This window comes from Zingiber officinale, chromosome 4A (genome assembly GCF_018446385.1).
Source record: "Zingiber officinale cultivar Zhangliang chromosome 4A, Zo_v1.1, whole genome shotgun sequence".
In the NCBI taxonomy this organism is placed as follows: Eukaryota; Viridiplantae; Streptophyta; class Magnoliopsida; order Zingiberales; family Zingiberaceae; genus Zingiber; species Zingiber officinale.
The window spans coordinates 60,647,684-60,662,730 of NC_055992.1; the positions used below are offsets into that span (position 1 = coordinate 60,647,684).

The window sequence follows — 15,047 nt, forward strand, 5'->3', positions numbered from 1 at the left end:
ATCAAGATAATTCTCAAAATTACTAGATCAATTTTAATCATAAAAATTTAATAAATTCGAAATTAAACAACAAATTAATTATTCAAGATAATTCTATAAAAACTTAATCAATTCTAATCCTAAAAATTTAATTAAATCACAATTAAATAAAAAAATAACTATTCAAGATAATTCAAAAAATAGCTTGATCAATTATAATTCTATAAATTTAATTAATCTATAATTAAATAATAAATTAATCATTCAAGATAATTCTAAAAATAACTTGCAATCCTAATCCTAATCAAATTTTACAAACTTAGAAAATAATTTATCAAATTCTAAAAAGATTCAGAGAAAGTAAAATTTCAAAATATAAAAATAATAATTCAGATTTAAATGAACAAAATTGTAATAAATTTTAAAAATCATTATAATAAAGTACATTTTAATTATTAAAAAATAATTACTTCTAAAAATTTAAAATTAAATATGAAAAAATCAAAATTAAATATCAAAATTTAAGAAAATAAATCTATAAATTTTAATAAGCTAAATCTAAACTTAACAAAATCCGAAATGAAATGTTATCATCCAATTTCATTTACTTATGGAATAAAAATTAACTCAAATCTACATAAAAAAATTAAATCCATAGCTTTTAAAAATTCAAAAAAAATATACAATTGGAAAAATAAATTAATACTTTTAAAAATAAAATATCAAATCCAAATAAAGAAATTAAAAGTCATGAATCAAATTATAATAAAGTACCTTATAATTATGAAACTAATTAATAAAATTATATCTCAATGAAATAATAAATTTAATAAAAATCAAAATGTGTCAAACTAGATTTCTAAATTTACAGTTCATACGAATTATATCAAATTAAAATTTTAATTTATTATTAGAAATAAATTAATAAATGTTTGACTTGATTGACATATGCATATTTATCATGCTCATATGTATGTTTAATGTTTTTTTTTTAATTAAGAATGGTTAAATAGGAAATACTTACCATGCCATCATGAACAGAATCTGAAATAAGCAATGGAAAACACAGTATTAGAAACTCACAAGATTTGAAATGAGTTTAATTGGACTAGTTAAGTCTATATGTGGATACCCATAGATGGACTTAGATAGGCCCGATTAGATTCATTTCAAGTCTTGTGAGTTTTTGAGGCTGCAAGGAGTCTAACAATACCCTATATTGTTTATTTTGACTTTTTTAGATGTATTATAATGCTATTCTAACTTTCAACTAGAATGTGGTCATGGTATGGGGGAATCAAGCCCACATTGGGCCTAATCTGAATCAAACCAGGGTTGTGATAGTGCTAATTTAGATCCTCCAACCCTGGTCAGATTCAGATCGAGCCCAACAAGAGCCCGATTTTCTAGAGATTATACCATGTTGTAGTTGAAAGTTAGTATAACATTATAAAACTTTTAGAGATATCGAAATAAGTAAGGATACCATTGGACTCCTTACAGTCTCAGAAACTCATAAGACCTAATTGGACCTGTCTAGATCCATCAGTGGATTTTGATCAAAATTCACTGATGAACTTAAACAGATCTGATTGGATCAATTTTAGATCCTATAGGTTTATAAGACTGCAAAGAGTCTAATGATGTCTTTCATTGCTTATTTAGACTTTTCCAAAGGTGTTATAATGTTATACTAACTTTCACTAGTCTCTAGAAAATCAGACCTACATTAGGCCTGCTCTGAATCAAATCAGGCCAATGGTAGTGCTGATTTAGATCCTCAACCTAGTCTGGTTCATATCAGGATTAATGTGAGTCTAATTTCTTAGAGATTAGGATCACGCTCTAGTTGAAAGTTAACATAACATTGTACCACCTCTCGAGATGTCAAAATAAGTAATAGAGAATATCATTGGACTCCTTCCATCTCTATAAATATGAAATCCATTGATCAATCTAAATAGGTCTGATTGTACCAATTTCAGGTCTCATGAGTTTCTAAGACAGTAATAGTCCAATGGTGTCCTCATTACTTATTTTAGATCTCGTTCATGATAACGTTGTGTTTATAACAATAGAAAAGTGTATGGTAAGCACAAAGTTTAATGTCACATAATGGAGATGTACATGTTTATAACAATAAGACAGTGTTTAATCTTGATGAACACATGCTCTTGAAAAATAATTATTTTCATAATCATCTGTCAATCAATTATAAATTAACTTTATGATTTACCATTCTTTATCTAACTTAGCTAGAACCTCTGAAGAATATATAAAATTAACGTAATTACCTTTTTACAACCGTATTAGAATGCATCGACGTCGGGAAAATCGAACACGTTCACATTTTATACCTAGTTTAGTAATTTCAATCCAAAATGGGCACCGGTTCGGATAATTTGCATGAAAAGCCATTCAGGTGGACTTGGACCGGATCGATATCTCCTCGGCCCGTGGTTTTTTTTTGTGTGATATGTATAAATATATATTTTCATTACTTACATTTGGGCACTTGTCCCAGTACACTGCTGCGATCTCTTCCAAGACTACGAGAGAGTTGAAACGACGGAGCGCACTGGAAGATGCCTCATCGTGTTGAATTGGACCATCCTTAACCGATTTCTGCTACCCTTCGCGATCCGATTTTCCATCTCGCCGCTAAAATCGAATTTCTAGAAGTGGATCGACCTTGCCCTAGATTTTTCAGGTTTGTCGCCTTTGTTAGTTTTGTTAAGTGCTGTCCCTTGATCGATTGAAGACTTCTGGGTTCTGATTGATCTGGTATGCGATCGGATTCTAATGGTGAAACATTTGTGAAACATGATGTTTTATTGGGACTACTTTTTGATGGCGAATTTGAGGGCGGCTGCTTCTTGTTAGGAAAAAAAATGTTTTTAGTTTAGTTTTGTCAGTAAATGCTGAATTTTTTGGTGTGTTTTCTGCATGTTATCCCCCTCACCTTATTTTTTGCAATTAAAATGAGCTTCCATATTGAAATCCAGGTAGATCAGGATACCTTCCATGACGTCATGTTATTCAATAGAAAATCTCTTTTAAAGAACATTTATTTATTATTTTTCTTCAGTTTGCATGTAACTTTGATTTGTAATGTGATCCCATGCCCTAGTATCGTTTGATCTCATGATGCCCTTTATATATATATATATATATTGGGATTATGTGGACTGATGCCAATATCCTACGGCACCAATTGGGTAAATAATATCCTTTCTTATTATTCTTAGTAGTATGTGAGGGAACAATAACTTGGACAGTTCAAACTTCAATGAGCTACATCATATTTGCAATTTTGTGCTGCCCTTTATACTTTAAAATTTGAGGGATCAAAGTTTTGCTGAATCATTGCAGACATAGTTGACATTTTGTTAAGGTTAGGTTTATTAGCTCATGGGTGGCCTGCACATCTCATGACTTTTCCCTATCTCAGAAGGCTCCTCAAAATGTAGGGAAGTCTTTGACACTTATCAGTGCTGTGGCTTCCTACACCTGAATGTGGGATGTGCTCCCTTAGCATGTTTTCATCAATGTTGCGTGACAAGGACAGGTAGCATTTAGTAAAGATGATTCTTGAAGTGAGTGTGAATACTTACTTGTGACATTGTAAGTCTATATTACAAATTTGGTTAATATGGTCACACATTTGTGCTGTGCACACAAAAATGTAATTTAAGAAAATTTCCTTTTTTAAAATCCTATTTGATTTAGCATATATGCAAGTTCCATAATCTTTCTCTTATTTTTTTCTTTACTTTATATCCATAGGTAGAAGGGGAGCTTTGGCGCAACGGTAAAGTTGTTGCCATGTGACCAAAAGGTCACGGGTTCGAATCCTAGAAACAGCCTCTTGCAAAAAGCAGGGTAAGGCTGCGTACAATGAATCCTTCCCCGGGACCTCGCATGGCAGGAGCTTCGTGCATCGGGCTGCCTTTTTTTATTATATCCATAGGTAGGAAACAAGAATTGAAAGAGGCATCTTACAATATCTATGAACCTTGATAGGGATCACTTCTAGAAGCATAATCTGACATAACACTGATAAACTTATGAGAACCAAGATCCTTCATCCATCTAATTTCTCACAAGTACAACATTTTTTTCTTTTATATACATGTTGAGAAGAAAAAAGAAAAACAAGAGTTGAAGGAATCATGTTCCTTTGTTCTAGACAAGTCAATCATCCTATTGTAACTTTTATATAGAATCCTCTTTATCATTATAAGCTTGTAATATATATGATGGGAATTAGTTTCCTTGCCTTATTGTTTAGTATCTTCAATCAGGTTTATCTGAGATTTTGAGTCTTTATTTTGCTGTCAATTTGTATAGAAAACAAGTTTGTTACAGTGTGAACAATTTTTGGTTGCATGCGACCTTTCTTTGCTTTAGATTTGAAAGATCATTTTTCTTATTCTTACCTTTCTTACTAATTTCATTAACATAGAATGTAAATTATTCTTATTATTTTTTTCTCCTACTAAATCTGTTCACTGGATAAACTATTTGACTGTTCGATTTGCTCTATTCACAGGATTCTCATTGTAAGTAGCATTTGTATCTACAAACATCTAAACTCTTGTAATTATTTCCCTCAAAAGAGATTTTGTATTTGGTCAAAAATGGGAGCATGGAAAAATTGTAAGCTCAATCATGTTACATGGCGGTCTAGTCTGAGGGTTCTTCCCATTCAATTGCTACTCAATAGCCAGCTATGAAATCAAATTACTAGATTGATTGGGCGAGCTCTTGAATACATCATCACTATTAAATGGATGCCAGAACAGGAGTTGGATCTGCAAACCAGAGACCTAAACAATCGTCACCAAATTCTGATGATATTAATGTTAGATTGCCAGAGGTTAGCATATCAGGTGTTCCAAGGCCTGTTCTGAATTACTCAATTCAAACAGGTGAGGAGTTTGCCCTTGAATTTATGAGAGAACGAGCAATGTCCAAGAAACCGACTGCTCAAAATGCAGCTAAAGATCAGACTATAACTACCATTTACATGGACACTAAAAATGTGTCGAGCATACCACAAACATGGTCTGAAAGTGCCTTGGATGCTTCAGTGCCCACAACCTTAGATAACCGTCAGCTAAAGGATTTTGAGAAGAAAAATTTAGCTGGTACCGAACATAGAGGTCATTATGCATCATCAAGGTCAATGATGCAGATATCATCTGGTGAGGGAAGTGGCCGAACAACTTCACTTGGATATACTTCTTCAGTAGCTTCTGACATCTCATCAAAAAGGATGAAATTTCTATGCAGTTATGGTGGTAAGATCTTACCTAGACCCAGTGATGGAAAACTGAGGTATGTTGGAGGTGATACACGTATTCTACGAATAAGCAGGGATACTTCGTGGGAGGAGCTTGTGCTAAAGACAATGGAAATATACAGTCGACCTCATATGATTAAGTATCAACTACCAGGGGAAGACTTGGATGCTCTTATATCCATTTCATCTGATGAAGATTTGCTAAATATGATTGATGAGTATAGTCTTCTTGAAGGTGGTCAGGGATCACAGAAACTCAGGATGTTTCTATTTGCTTCAGATGATACTGATAATGGACGCTTCAGCTTAGGCTCTGTGGAGGGTGGTTCTGAGATCCAGTTTGTTGCTGCAGTCAATGGCATTGATTTTGGTTCTGGAAAATCGTCATATGGACATGGATTAGCAAACACTTCACTAAGTGATCTAGACCAGTTGCTTAATCTCAATGTTGAGTCTGAAATATCTAATGCTTACACTGGTATGACTCAGTCATCTGGTTTTGTTATTGCCCCTGTAGCATCTTCCACTACATTTGCTTCAGGACTGCAGCAAAGCTCTTCTACTGACTATCATAGTCATTCACATGGTTTTGATAACCATAGATATAGTTATGTTGAAGGTGAGCACTATGTTGACAATCCCATCAATCCTACTGATATATACCAAAATTCAAATAACAGCACCTCCATTCCTCTATCTGTGCTCCATGATTATCAATATGCAAGAAATTATACTGATTTTGGCATTTCTATTCAACCAGACCAACAATCTTTCAATCAAGGTGTGCCACAAGATCATTACTCTGGTATAGGTACATTTGATCAAGAGACTGCAACAAGAGATCAGAGTTCAGCAGCTGATAGCTTCTCCTATAAAAAAATGGATATTGAACATATTGGCCCCCACAATCATGAACCTAGTTCAACCATACAGCAGCATGATGCTTCAGTTTTGAGTCATCTCCATGCAGGAAGTATGCATGTTGTTGCTGAGAAAGAGAATCTAACACTTCCTGTAACTAATATAGGGAAGCAATTAGACACTACGCCAGTTTCATCAGTGAACTCTGTGAATGCTGGTCACAGTTCTGACCTGAATGAAGATGACCATGACAATCGTGGTGGTTCAGCACCTGGTAATATGGATGATGAAGCTGATGCATCTAATGTAAGCTTCAATAATCTACCTTCAATCCCTTTCCGAGGTTACCAATCTGAACGACTTTCTAGGGAACAGTTAGAGCTCCTGAACCGATTATCTAAATCTGATGATTCCCTGGGTTCTCAATATCTAATAAATCAGGCATGTTTGATGGCAGCTCAAGAATCCATTGCTGAAGGAGCTGATAACATAATTGAGGGAGAATTGGCCTCACAATCTGAGATGTCTCTATTATCTCAGAAACCACCATACCAAAGTAATGAAACTATCGAAGATGATTCCGTGCAATCCGAAAAAAATAAACAAGTGGTAAATACACCAAGTCAAGCTAATAAATTGGAAACGGTCACCCTTCCACATGGATCAGAAGTTGTTAAGTTTTCTCAGAATATGAGTACTTCATCCAATCAGGCTATGCATGATCAACAAGGGAGGAAGATTCAGAAACCTGAGTTTCAAATTGCACCTTCAAAGTTTGTCTCTGATAAGGCTACTGTTCAGCAAGAAAGGATCTTACAGGATTCTAATATGAGCAAACACACAGACAAGGTCACAAGTATTGTTGATATCAAAGGTGCGCATGCTGATGGATCTTCCATTAAACCTCTTGAAGGTACTGTTCTTCCTGAGAATCCCTGGGTTGACACACATACTAAGATCACACATAGTGCTGATGTTGGTGAACAGGCTGTATCTCTTTCTTATGGTGACAACACCATTGGATGTCACTCGTTGGAGGAATCTTCTGGACCTCCCGAGAGGAAAGATATTCTTATCGATATTAATGATCGATTCCCTCCAAATCTTCTCTCTGATATCTTTAGTAAGGCCAAAGAGGATTTGTCAAATATAAATCCCCTTCACAAATATGATGTTGGACTGACTGTGAACATGCAAAACCATGACCCTCAGCATTGGTCTTTCTTCAGAAATCTGGCTCAGAATGAATTCAACCATAAAGACTATTCTTTGATGGATCAAGATCATATTAGTTACCAATCCCAAATTGCACAATTGGATAATAAGAAAGTTGATTTTGGTCAGATCAATGCACAAATTGAATTTATTGAGGAAATGCAAGAATCATCTAGTGCAATGATAGACGATACCAACATTTTGCACAAAGGTGAAGGTTTGCAGGTGGAGAATCCTTTTACAAAGTTTGGAGAGACATTAAGAACTTGTATTTCGGAAAATGAGGTATCCATTTTGTATGGTGAACAATAAATTCCGTAGATTTGTTTTTATTTTATCTGTCCAGACTCTTTTATGACAGCATTAGGTATAATAATTCCTTTTTGTTTATATTCTTTGATCTTAGGAATTAAGATATGATGGTGGGGAGGTTGCTGATCCAGATTTAGATGTTTCTGCTTATGATCTGGACCTTAGTAATGTGCAGGTACTATTCTTGTCTTACTGCTGTATTTTTGAAAATAGATACTATTTGTCTTTGTAATCATATGCCAAAGTGGTCTTGCTATAACCAAGGCTACCAGGTCTCAATATATGGTAATATTATGGTCTACTACTTCATTTTGGCTTTTGAAGAAGGTTATATTGCAGACGTGAGCAAGTTTATGGCCAGAGTTGATGAAATCAACTCGGAATAAATAAATTGGTCTTAAGACGATTGGAGTCTTTAGTTGTCTTTTTCTGCTCTTGTAGTTAGGAACCACCTTTTGTTGCCAGAATATAATTCTAAACATTTCACATTATCAGATAATTAAAAATGAGGATCTTGAAGAGCTACGTGAACTAGGTTCTGGTACTTATGGCACCGTTTACCATGGAAAATGGAGGGGTACTGACGTTGCTATAAAGCGAATAAAGAAGAGCTGCTTTACTGGTAGATCATCTGAGCAGGAGAGATTGGTACGCCAATTTTGTTTTTGCTGACTGACAATATACTTGTATTAAAGTAACTGACCGATCAAAAGAAACACAGAACAGGATATTTTTGGCCACACTAATAAGTGATTGCTCTCAGACCAAGGAGTTCTGGCGAGAAGCTGAGATTCTTTCCCAACTTCATCATCCTAATGTGGTTGCCTTCTATGGTGTTGTAAAAGATGGGCCAGGTGGAACCATGGCAACTGTAACAGAATTCATGGTTAATGGTTCTCTTCGACATGTTTTATTACGAAAGGACAAGTAAGATATTTTGACCTTTCCTTATTGATGGATTCTTTTGTATCATATCAGTTATCATTTTGCCTTTTTGGGGTGCATTAACTTACAGATATCTCGATCGTCGTAAAAGACTTATCATAGCAATGGATGCTGCTTTTGGAATGGAATATTTGCATTCTAAAAACATTGTTCATTTTGATTTGAAATGCGATAACTTACTTGTAAATCTTAAAGATCAATCACGTCCAATTTGTAAGGTGTGCTCCCTAATCTTAATATTATTCTCTATCCTTATTTGGTTATGCTATCCATTTGTTGGGACATGGAGAAGATGACCTTGCACGGACAGGAAAGTTGATCATGCTGATGATTTTTCAAATGTTGGCTAACTTTGTAATTCATGTTATCTAGGTTGGTGATTTTGGTTTGTCAAAAATTAAGCGAAATACTCTAGTCTCTGGTGGTGTTAGAGGCACACTTCCATGGATGGCACCAGAATTATTAAATGGAAGCAGCAATAAGGTGTCTGAGAAGGTAACCCTGTTTTCTTTTATTCATTCAGTTTCTATCATGAATAGAAAATGCCATCTTTTACACTTACATTGCTTGGAGCTGACCTTGAAATACACCTCACTTAACAATGTAAAATTTTCTTCAGCTTCAAGATATAGAAAATATATCTTTCTTTGGTTAACTAATTTTCATCTTTAAATCTAATGCAATCAATAAGATTCTTTTTTTGTTTCACTTGTGTGGGTTGTCAGATTGCTCTTCTAAATCAAAGAGTTTCAGATTACCCAGAGATGCATTTGCTTAGAATTTGCTCACTTGCATTTCCGCCTATCCTTAGTATCAAATCTGTTGATGGCTGCAGGTAGATGTTTTCTCCTTTGGCATTGTCATGTGGGAAATTCTCACCGGGGAAGAACCTTATGCCAATATGCATTATGGTGCAATCATAGGTATGTGAAAAATAGTACAAGATATGTGATTCAAGTATATAATACAAGTGAACTTTTTTCTACTTTTGTATTTTACTGTTTTTTCTTTCCTTTGGTACTTTGAATCAGTTTCTGACTTATTCTAAAACAGTCAAGATACCAGTGATTTAACTAAACAACCAATTTGTTTTAGGAAAATATATTGATTGTCAGGTACTTGATGAATTCTAGCTGAATGTAGTATTTGACTTATTCCAGCTCATTAGAATCACATTTGTATTGTTATGAAGAGCATGCTAGACTTAAGGTGTACTATTGAAGAACATGTGTCTACTGATTTCATTTGAATAAATTTTAGTAGTTAGTTAGCCTTGCAACGCAAGAGGGAACACTAGATAGATTAGTGTGCCAATTAATTACCAAGGTTTAAAATTTCGATCCGTGCCGAGGTTTCGGTCGTGGAGAATCAACAAGAGTTAGGGCATGAGTTTGGACAAAGTGGGATTAATTAAATAGGAAAGTTTACAAATAATTCCATAAATTTTTTGAAATTACAATTCAGTCCTTAAGTAAAATTTAATTATAACACTATGTTTCATTTAATTAAATATAATAAAACAACTTTTACTATGGAGATTCCATCTTCCCCCAGTGAAAGTTGGTTGATGAGAGAAAGAGGAGTGGGAATGTCGGGTGTGTATCGTGGAGAATAACAAGAGTTAGGGCATGAGTTTGGAAAAAGTGAGGTTAATTAAATAGGCAATTTTGCAAATAATTCCATAAATTTTTAGAAATTACAATTCAGTCCTTAGGTAAAATTTAATATTATAACACCTTGTTTTATTCAATTAAATATAATTAAACAACTTTTACTATGGAGTTTCCATCTTCCCCAAGAGAGTTGGTTGATGCGTGCAACCCTCGGCCAAGGCTCCGAACCAAGTAAAAATACTTGGGTCCTTCTGTGTTGTGTTTTATATTTCCGCTGCATTTACTCGATACATTTTTGAATATGAAAAGTGAAAGCCACGAGTGCTATTCACCACCCCCCCCTCTAGTGCGTCTCGATTCAATAATTAGTATCAAAGTGGGGTCGCTTCGATTTGGTGCAACCACCAGTCAAGCATATTTTTCGTGTTGATTTTCAATTTTTTGGAGTCAATCAGAATCAGTATTCTTGCCGCCCTCCGATTCTTTTTAGTAATCAAAATTTTCTCGAAGTTGGTGCAACATCACTCGAGATTGCGTATTAGTTTTTTTCCTGCACTACTAATCCAGGCTCAAGTCCTGGGACAAGTTTCTTTTTATTGTTCTTGTACAAGTTTCTATGGCTCTTCAAGAAGGCTACAGTACAGCTCAACCTCCGCTCTTCACCGGAGAAAACTTCGGCTACTGGAAGGGCCGAATGGAGTCCTACCTCCAAACTCAGTTTGAGGTATGGATGATCATCAAGATCGGCATCTCGCTCCCACATGATGGTGCAAGAAAACCAGTTTCGTGCGAGAATTGAGATGTAAGAATAATAAAGAAGAAGCCAATGCAAAAGCAATGTGTATCCTCCAATGTGGACTAACAAAGGAGGAGCTGAATCGCGTCGGCCCATTCTCGAGCACCAAAGAACTATGGGAGAAGCTGATTGAATTACATGAAGGAACATCCGATACCAAGATAAGTAAGAGGGATCTTATTCTTAATAAACTATATAATATAAAGTTACAGGAAGGTGAAACAGCGAGCCAACTGCATGCACACATCCAAGACCTCCTCAACGGTCTCCATGCAATAGGACAAAAGGTAGAAAATAGAGACATAATTAGGTATTCCCTAAATGCTTTCCTGAGGAATACCTTGTCGGGATCAATGGTAGATGTGTATAAGGTATCCAAGGATCTCTCTTCAATTAAATTAGATGAGTTGTTTGCTGAATTTGAATTACATGAACAAGTTAACGCTCGATCAAAAGAGAAGGGTATAGCTTTGATTGCAAGTACAAGCAGATCACGCGAACCAAAAGCAAGACGCAGAACCGAACCGGAGTCAGAAGAAGAACTGGATTCAGAAGATGATGACGACGAGCTCACGACCGAACTCATCAACTTGGTGAGAAGACTCTATAAAAAGAAGAAGGGCTTCAACAAGAAGGACATCAAGAAGGTGATCCAGTCCAAGGAGGCCCAACCAAGCTCAAAGATGAAGTTCGAAGTAATCTGCTATGGTTGCAATCAAAAAGGACATATCAAAGCAAATTGTCTGAATCAGAAGGATGCAAAGAAGAAGAGAAAGAAGAAAGCTCTGAAGGTGACTTGGGACAAGCCTTTTTCAAAAGAGTTTTGTTGATACGGTCTGACCTGGCTGTTGTTTTGATGTTGACACTGATTTAAGTTTGTATCAAATATTAATTAAACTCAGATTGATTACTGACAATGTTGATCAGGTGGAAGGGAAAAGTCCAAGTATGGAAACTTGGCACGCGAAGTCAGAGAGGGCTCGGTAGCTCGTTCTCTGGACCGGACGAAGTCGGAGAGGGCTCGATAGCTTGTTCTCCGGACTAGGTCAGAGAGGGCTCGGTAGCTCGTTCTCTGGACCGGACGAAGTCGGAGAGGGCTCGGTAGCTCGTTCTCTGGACTAGGTCAGAGAGGGCTCGGTAGCTCGTTCTCTGGACCGGACGAAGTCGGAGAGGGCTCGGTAGCTCGTTCTCCGGACTAGGTCAGAGAGGGCTCGGTAGCTCGTTCTCTAGACCAGGAAGGCTTTAGGGTTTAGGGCTGGGAAGCTCTAAACCTACCTACATAGGCATTGGATCAGTCTGTGTGTGTCATCTTCTAATCTTTTGCTAAGCGAAATAGATTTAAGAAAATCTTTGTGATCCACTGATCGGAGGAGCTTAGAGTTTTTTGGATGAGCTAGTGCAAATTCAATTCTTTGTTCAAGTGGATGATTCCTGCTTAATTTTATTTTATATTTTCCTTATGCATGATTAAATTGATAAAGTAATTATAAGATTAACTAAATATTTATTATTTTCCTTATTTATCTTATTCCTACATAATTTTATTTGATCTTTGTGATTTTCTATATGAGCTTAAATTATCTTTTGAATGTATTTTTAATTTTTAAAATTTGTTTGAAATATTTTAGAATTTGTTTTTGATTATTTTAAATTCACATTTAATTTCAATATATATTACAAATTTTAAATTATTTTATAAAAATTTAAACTTATTTAAAAAATTTTAAAATTATTTAAAAAATTTAAAATAATTCTTTTTAATTATATAATATGTTTATAACTATTATATATAAATAATAATTTATTTATAATAAAAGTATCTATCTAAAAAAAATTTGATATTAAAAAATCATGATAGTAGTTGTTACTACAGAAGTCGCTGCAGGGTCGTGTGCACTCCGCGGAGGTGTCGTGACCCGGTGGAGGGTCGCTGTAGGGTCACAACACCCTTCGGGATCTTGCGATGATCTCGCGTGGCTTAGGGGTGTAAATTAACCAATTCGCTCATAAGCTATTTGAAGTTCGATTCGATAAAAGCTTATTTAATGAGGCTCGTTAAGATAAACAAACCAAGCTCAAGCTTCACAATATTCGGTTCATTAGCTCGTGAACATGTTCGTTAAGTTTATGAATCAATTTTTAAATAAAAAATAGTTTTGATATTGAATTTATAGATTTTACACTCTACTTATGAAACATATAGACAAATATATTAAATTTATTTATTAGAATAAAATTATAAATTTTAATAAGAATATTATAATTTTCTCTAAATATATAGTTTAGTTTTTAATGAATATTTAAATTTATAATTTATATTTATTAAGCTCGTTTAGGCTCGATAAAAGCTCGAATAAGCTTGTGAGCCATGAATATATTCGTTAAATAAAGTTCGAGCTCGGCTTGATTATAAACGAGCCAAGCTCAAACATTCAAGAGTTCGACTCGATTACACCCCTAGTGAGGTCGCAATGGTATCACTATTGTAACCGTAAATATCGTTCGTTTCATAATCGACTTTTCAAACCATGCTTTGTATTACCATGATTTTGTAGAAATAATAATGTTAAAGATAAATCTACTTGCATTAAAATTTAAGAAAATATGATTTTATGTTTACATAAGTTAGTAAAATAAACATACATTAAAATTAATTTTCTCATAATATGGTTTAAATAATCTACTATAGTAGTTATTATGAGACAATTCAGATCATGAACGCAAGAGAGTAAGTACGGGCACCCCCTTTGATTTTTTTATTAAAAGGGTACGCCATCCCAGTGTACAATTACCCAAATACCTTCTAATACTATTCAATACTGTTATCTTCTGACTAAATCTCCTGTCTAATTTTTGAACTGGTTGGTCGTGTTTTAGCAGCTACGAAATCATAGCTGTTACACATGCTGTAGCAACTACGATTTTGTAGCTGCTATAGCATGAATGATGAGTTCTTCGACTTTTTAATTTTTGCCCTTTATCACTTTAGTGTTTGATTTTGTTCATTATAGTTTTTTACCTTTATTTTTTGGAATTTTGCTGATGGTGTGTTTATTTGGATGCAAAATATATAGAAAAATCTCACTCTGATCTTCATAGTCAATCTTAATCGACAATGCAGGTTTAATTTTGTTCACCTACTATTCATGTTGTAGTAAGTCTGAAACCGTAGTTGTTATTTGGATGCAAAATATATAGAAAAATCTCACTTTGATCTGCATAGTCAATCTTAATCTATAATGCAAGTTCAATTTTGTTCATTTACCTTTCACATTGTAGCAGGTGTGAAATCCTAACTGCTACAACTATATAGTAGCTATGAAATTGTAGCTACTACAACTGTGTGCCACTTAGTTATGGTAGCTACGGTTTCGTAGCTGTTACAACGCGCCCCTAGTTCAAGATTTATGCAGAAAATATAGATAGGAGATAATAATGGGAACAATATAGTGGAGAGTAGTTGCATCAATTTACAAGGCGAGTAGGTGGGGTGCCCTTTTGATAAAAAAATCAAAATGGGGCGTTCCCTTTACGATTTGATAACAAAGAGGTGCCATTTTTGTTTTTTTTTCCCATTAATTTGCACTAGCTCATCCAAAAAACTCTAAGCTCCTCCGAATGGTGGATCACAAAGATTTTCTTAAATCTATTTTGCTTAGCAAAAGATTAGAAGATGACACACAAACCAAGGTTTAAAATTTCGATCCGTGCCGAGGTTTCGGTCCTGTCATAGATTTATTTAGAGTTGAGTTATGTTAAGCAAGCAATAATTTAAGTAGAGGCTTTAAATGTTGCCTTTTTAAAGTAAATGCCACTTTTGGATAAGCTACTTTAATCTCAACTTAAGTTTATATATTTTTTTGTTAATGATAATTTATTCATAGGTTAGGATTCACTACTTTTTCCCTTTGTAACAGGACATGTTTAGATTCACTACTTTTCCCTTTGTAACAGGGCATTTATTAAAATAGCCTATTATTTATTCATCTTGGTTTTTTTATGCTCAATGTTATCTTTTATC

The 15,047-nt window shown here is 34.6% G+C and overlaps 1 protein-coding gene across 1 annotated transcript in view; it reads left to right on the forward strand.

Annotated features, from left to right (window-relative positions):
- The first annotated feature begins 2,468 nt into the window (after positions 1–2,468).
- LOC121969952 overlaps positions 2,469–15,047 on the forward strand; it is a 31,520-nt gene continuing 18,941 nt past the window's right edge. Inside the window, exons 1-8 of the mRNA XM_042520285.1 lie at positions 2,469–2,689; positions 4,532–7,645; positions 7,767–7,847; positions 8,168–8,320; positions 8,436–8,599; positions 8,688–8,835; positions 8,990–9,112; positions 9,453–9,540. Coding sequence (XP_042376219.1) covers positions 4,769–7,645; positions 7,767–7,847; positions 8,168–8,320; positions 8,436–8,599; positions 8,688–8,835; positions 8,990–9,112; positions 9,453–9,540 — 3,634 coding nt within the window. The 5' untranslated portion in view covers positions 2,469–2,689; positions 4,532–4,768. The remainder of the gene's footprint in view (positions 2,690–4,531; positions 7,646–7,766; positions 7,848–8,167; positions 8,321–8,435; positions 8,600–8,687; positions 8,836–8,989; positions 9,113–9,452; positions 9,541–15,047) is intronic.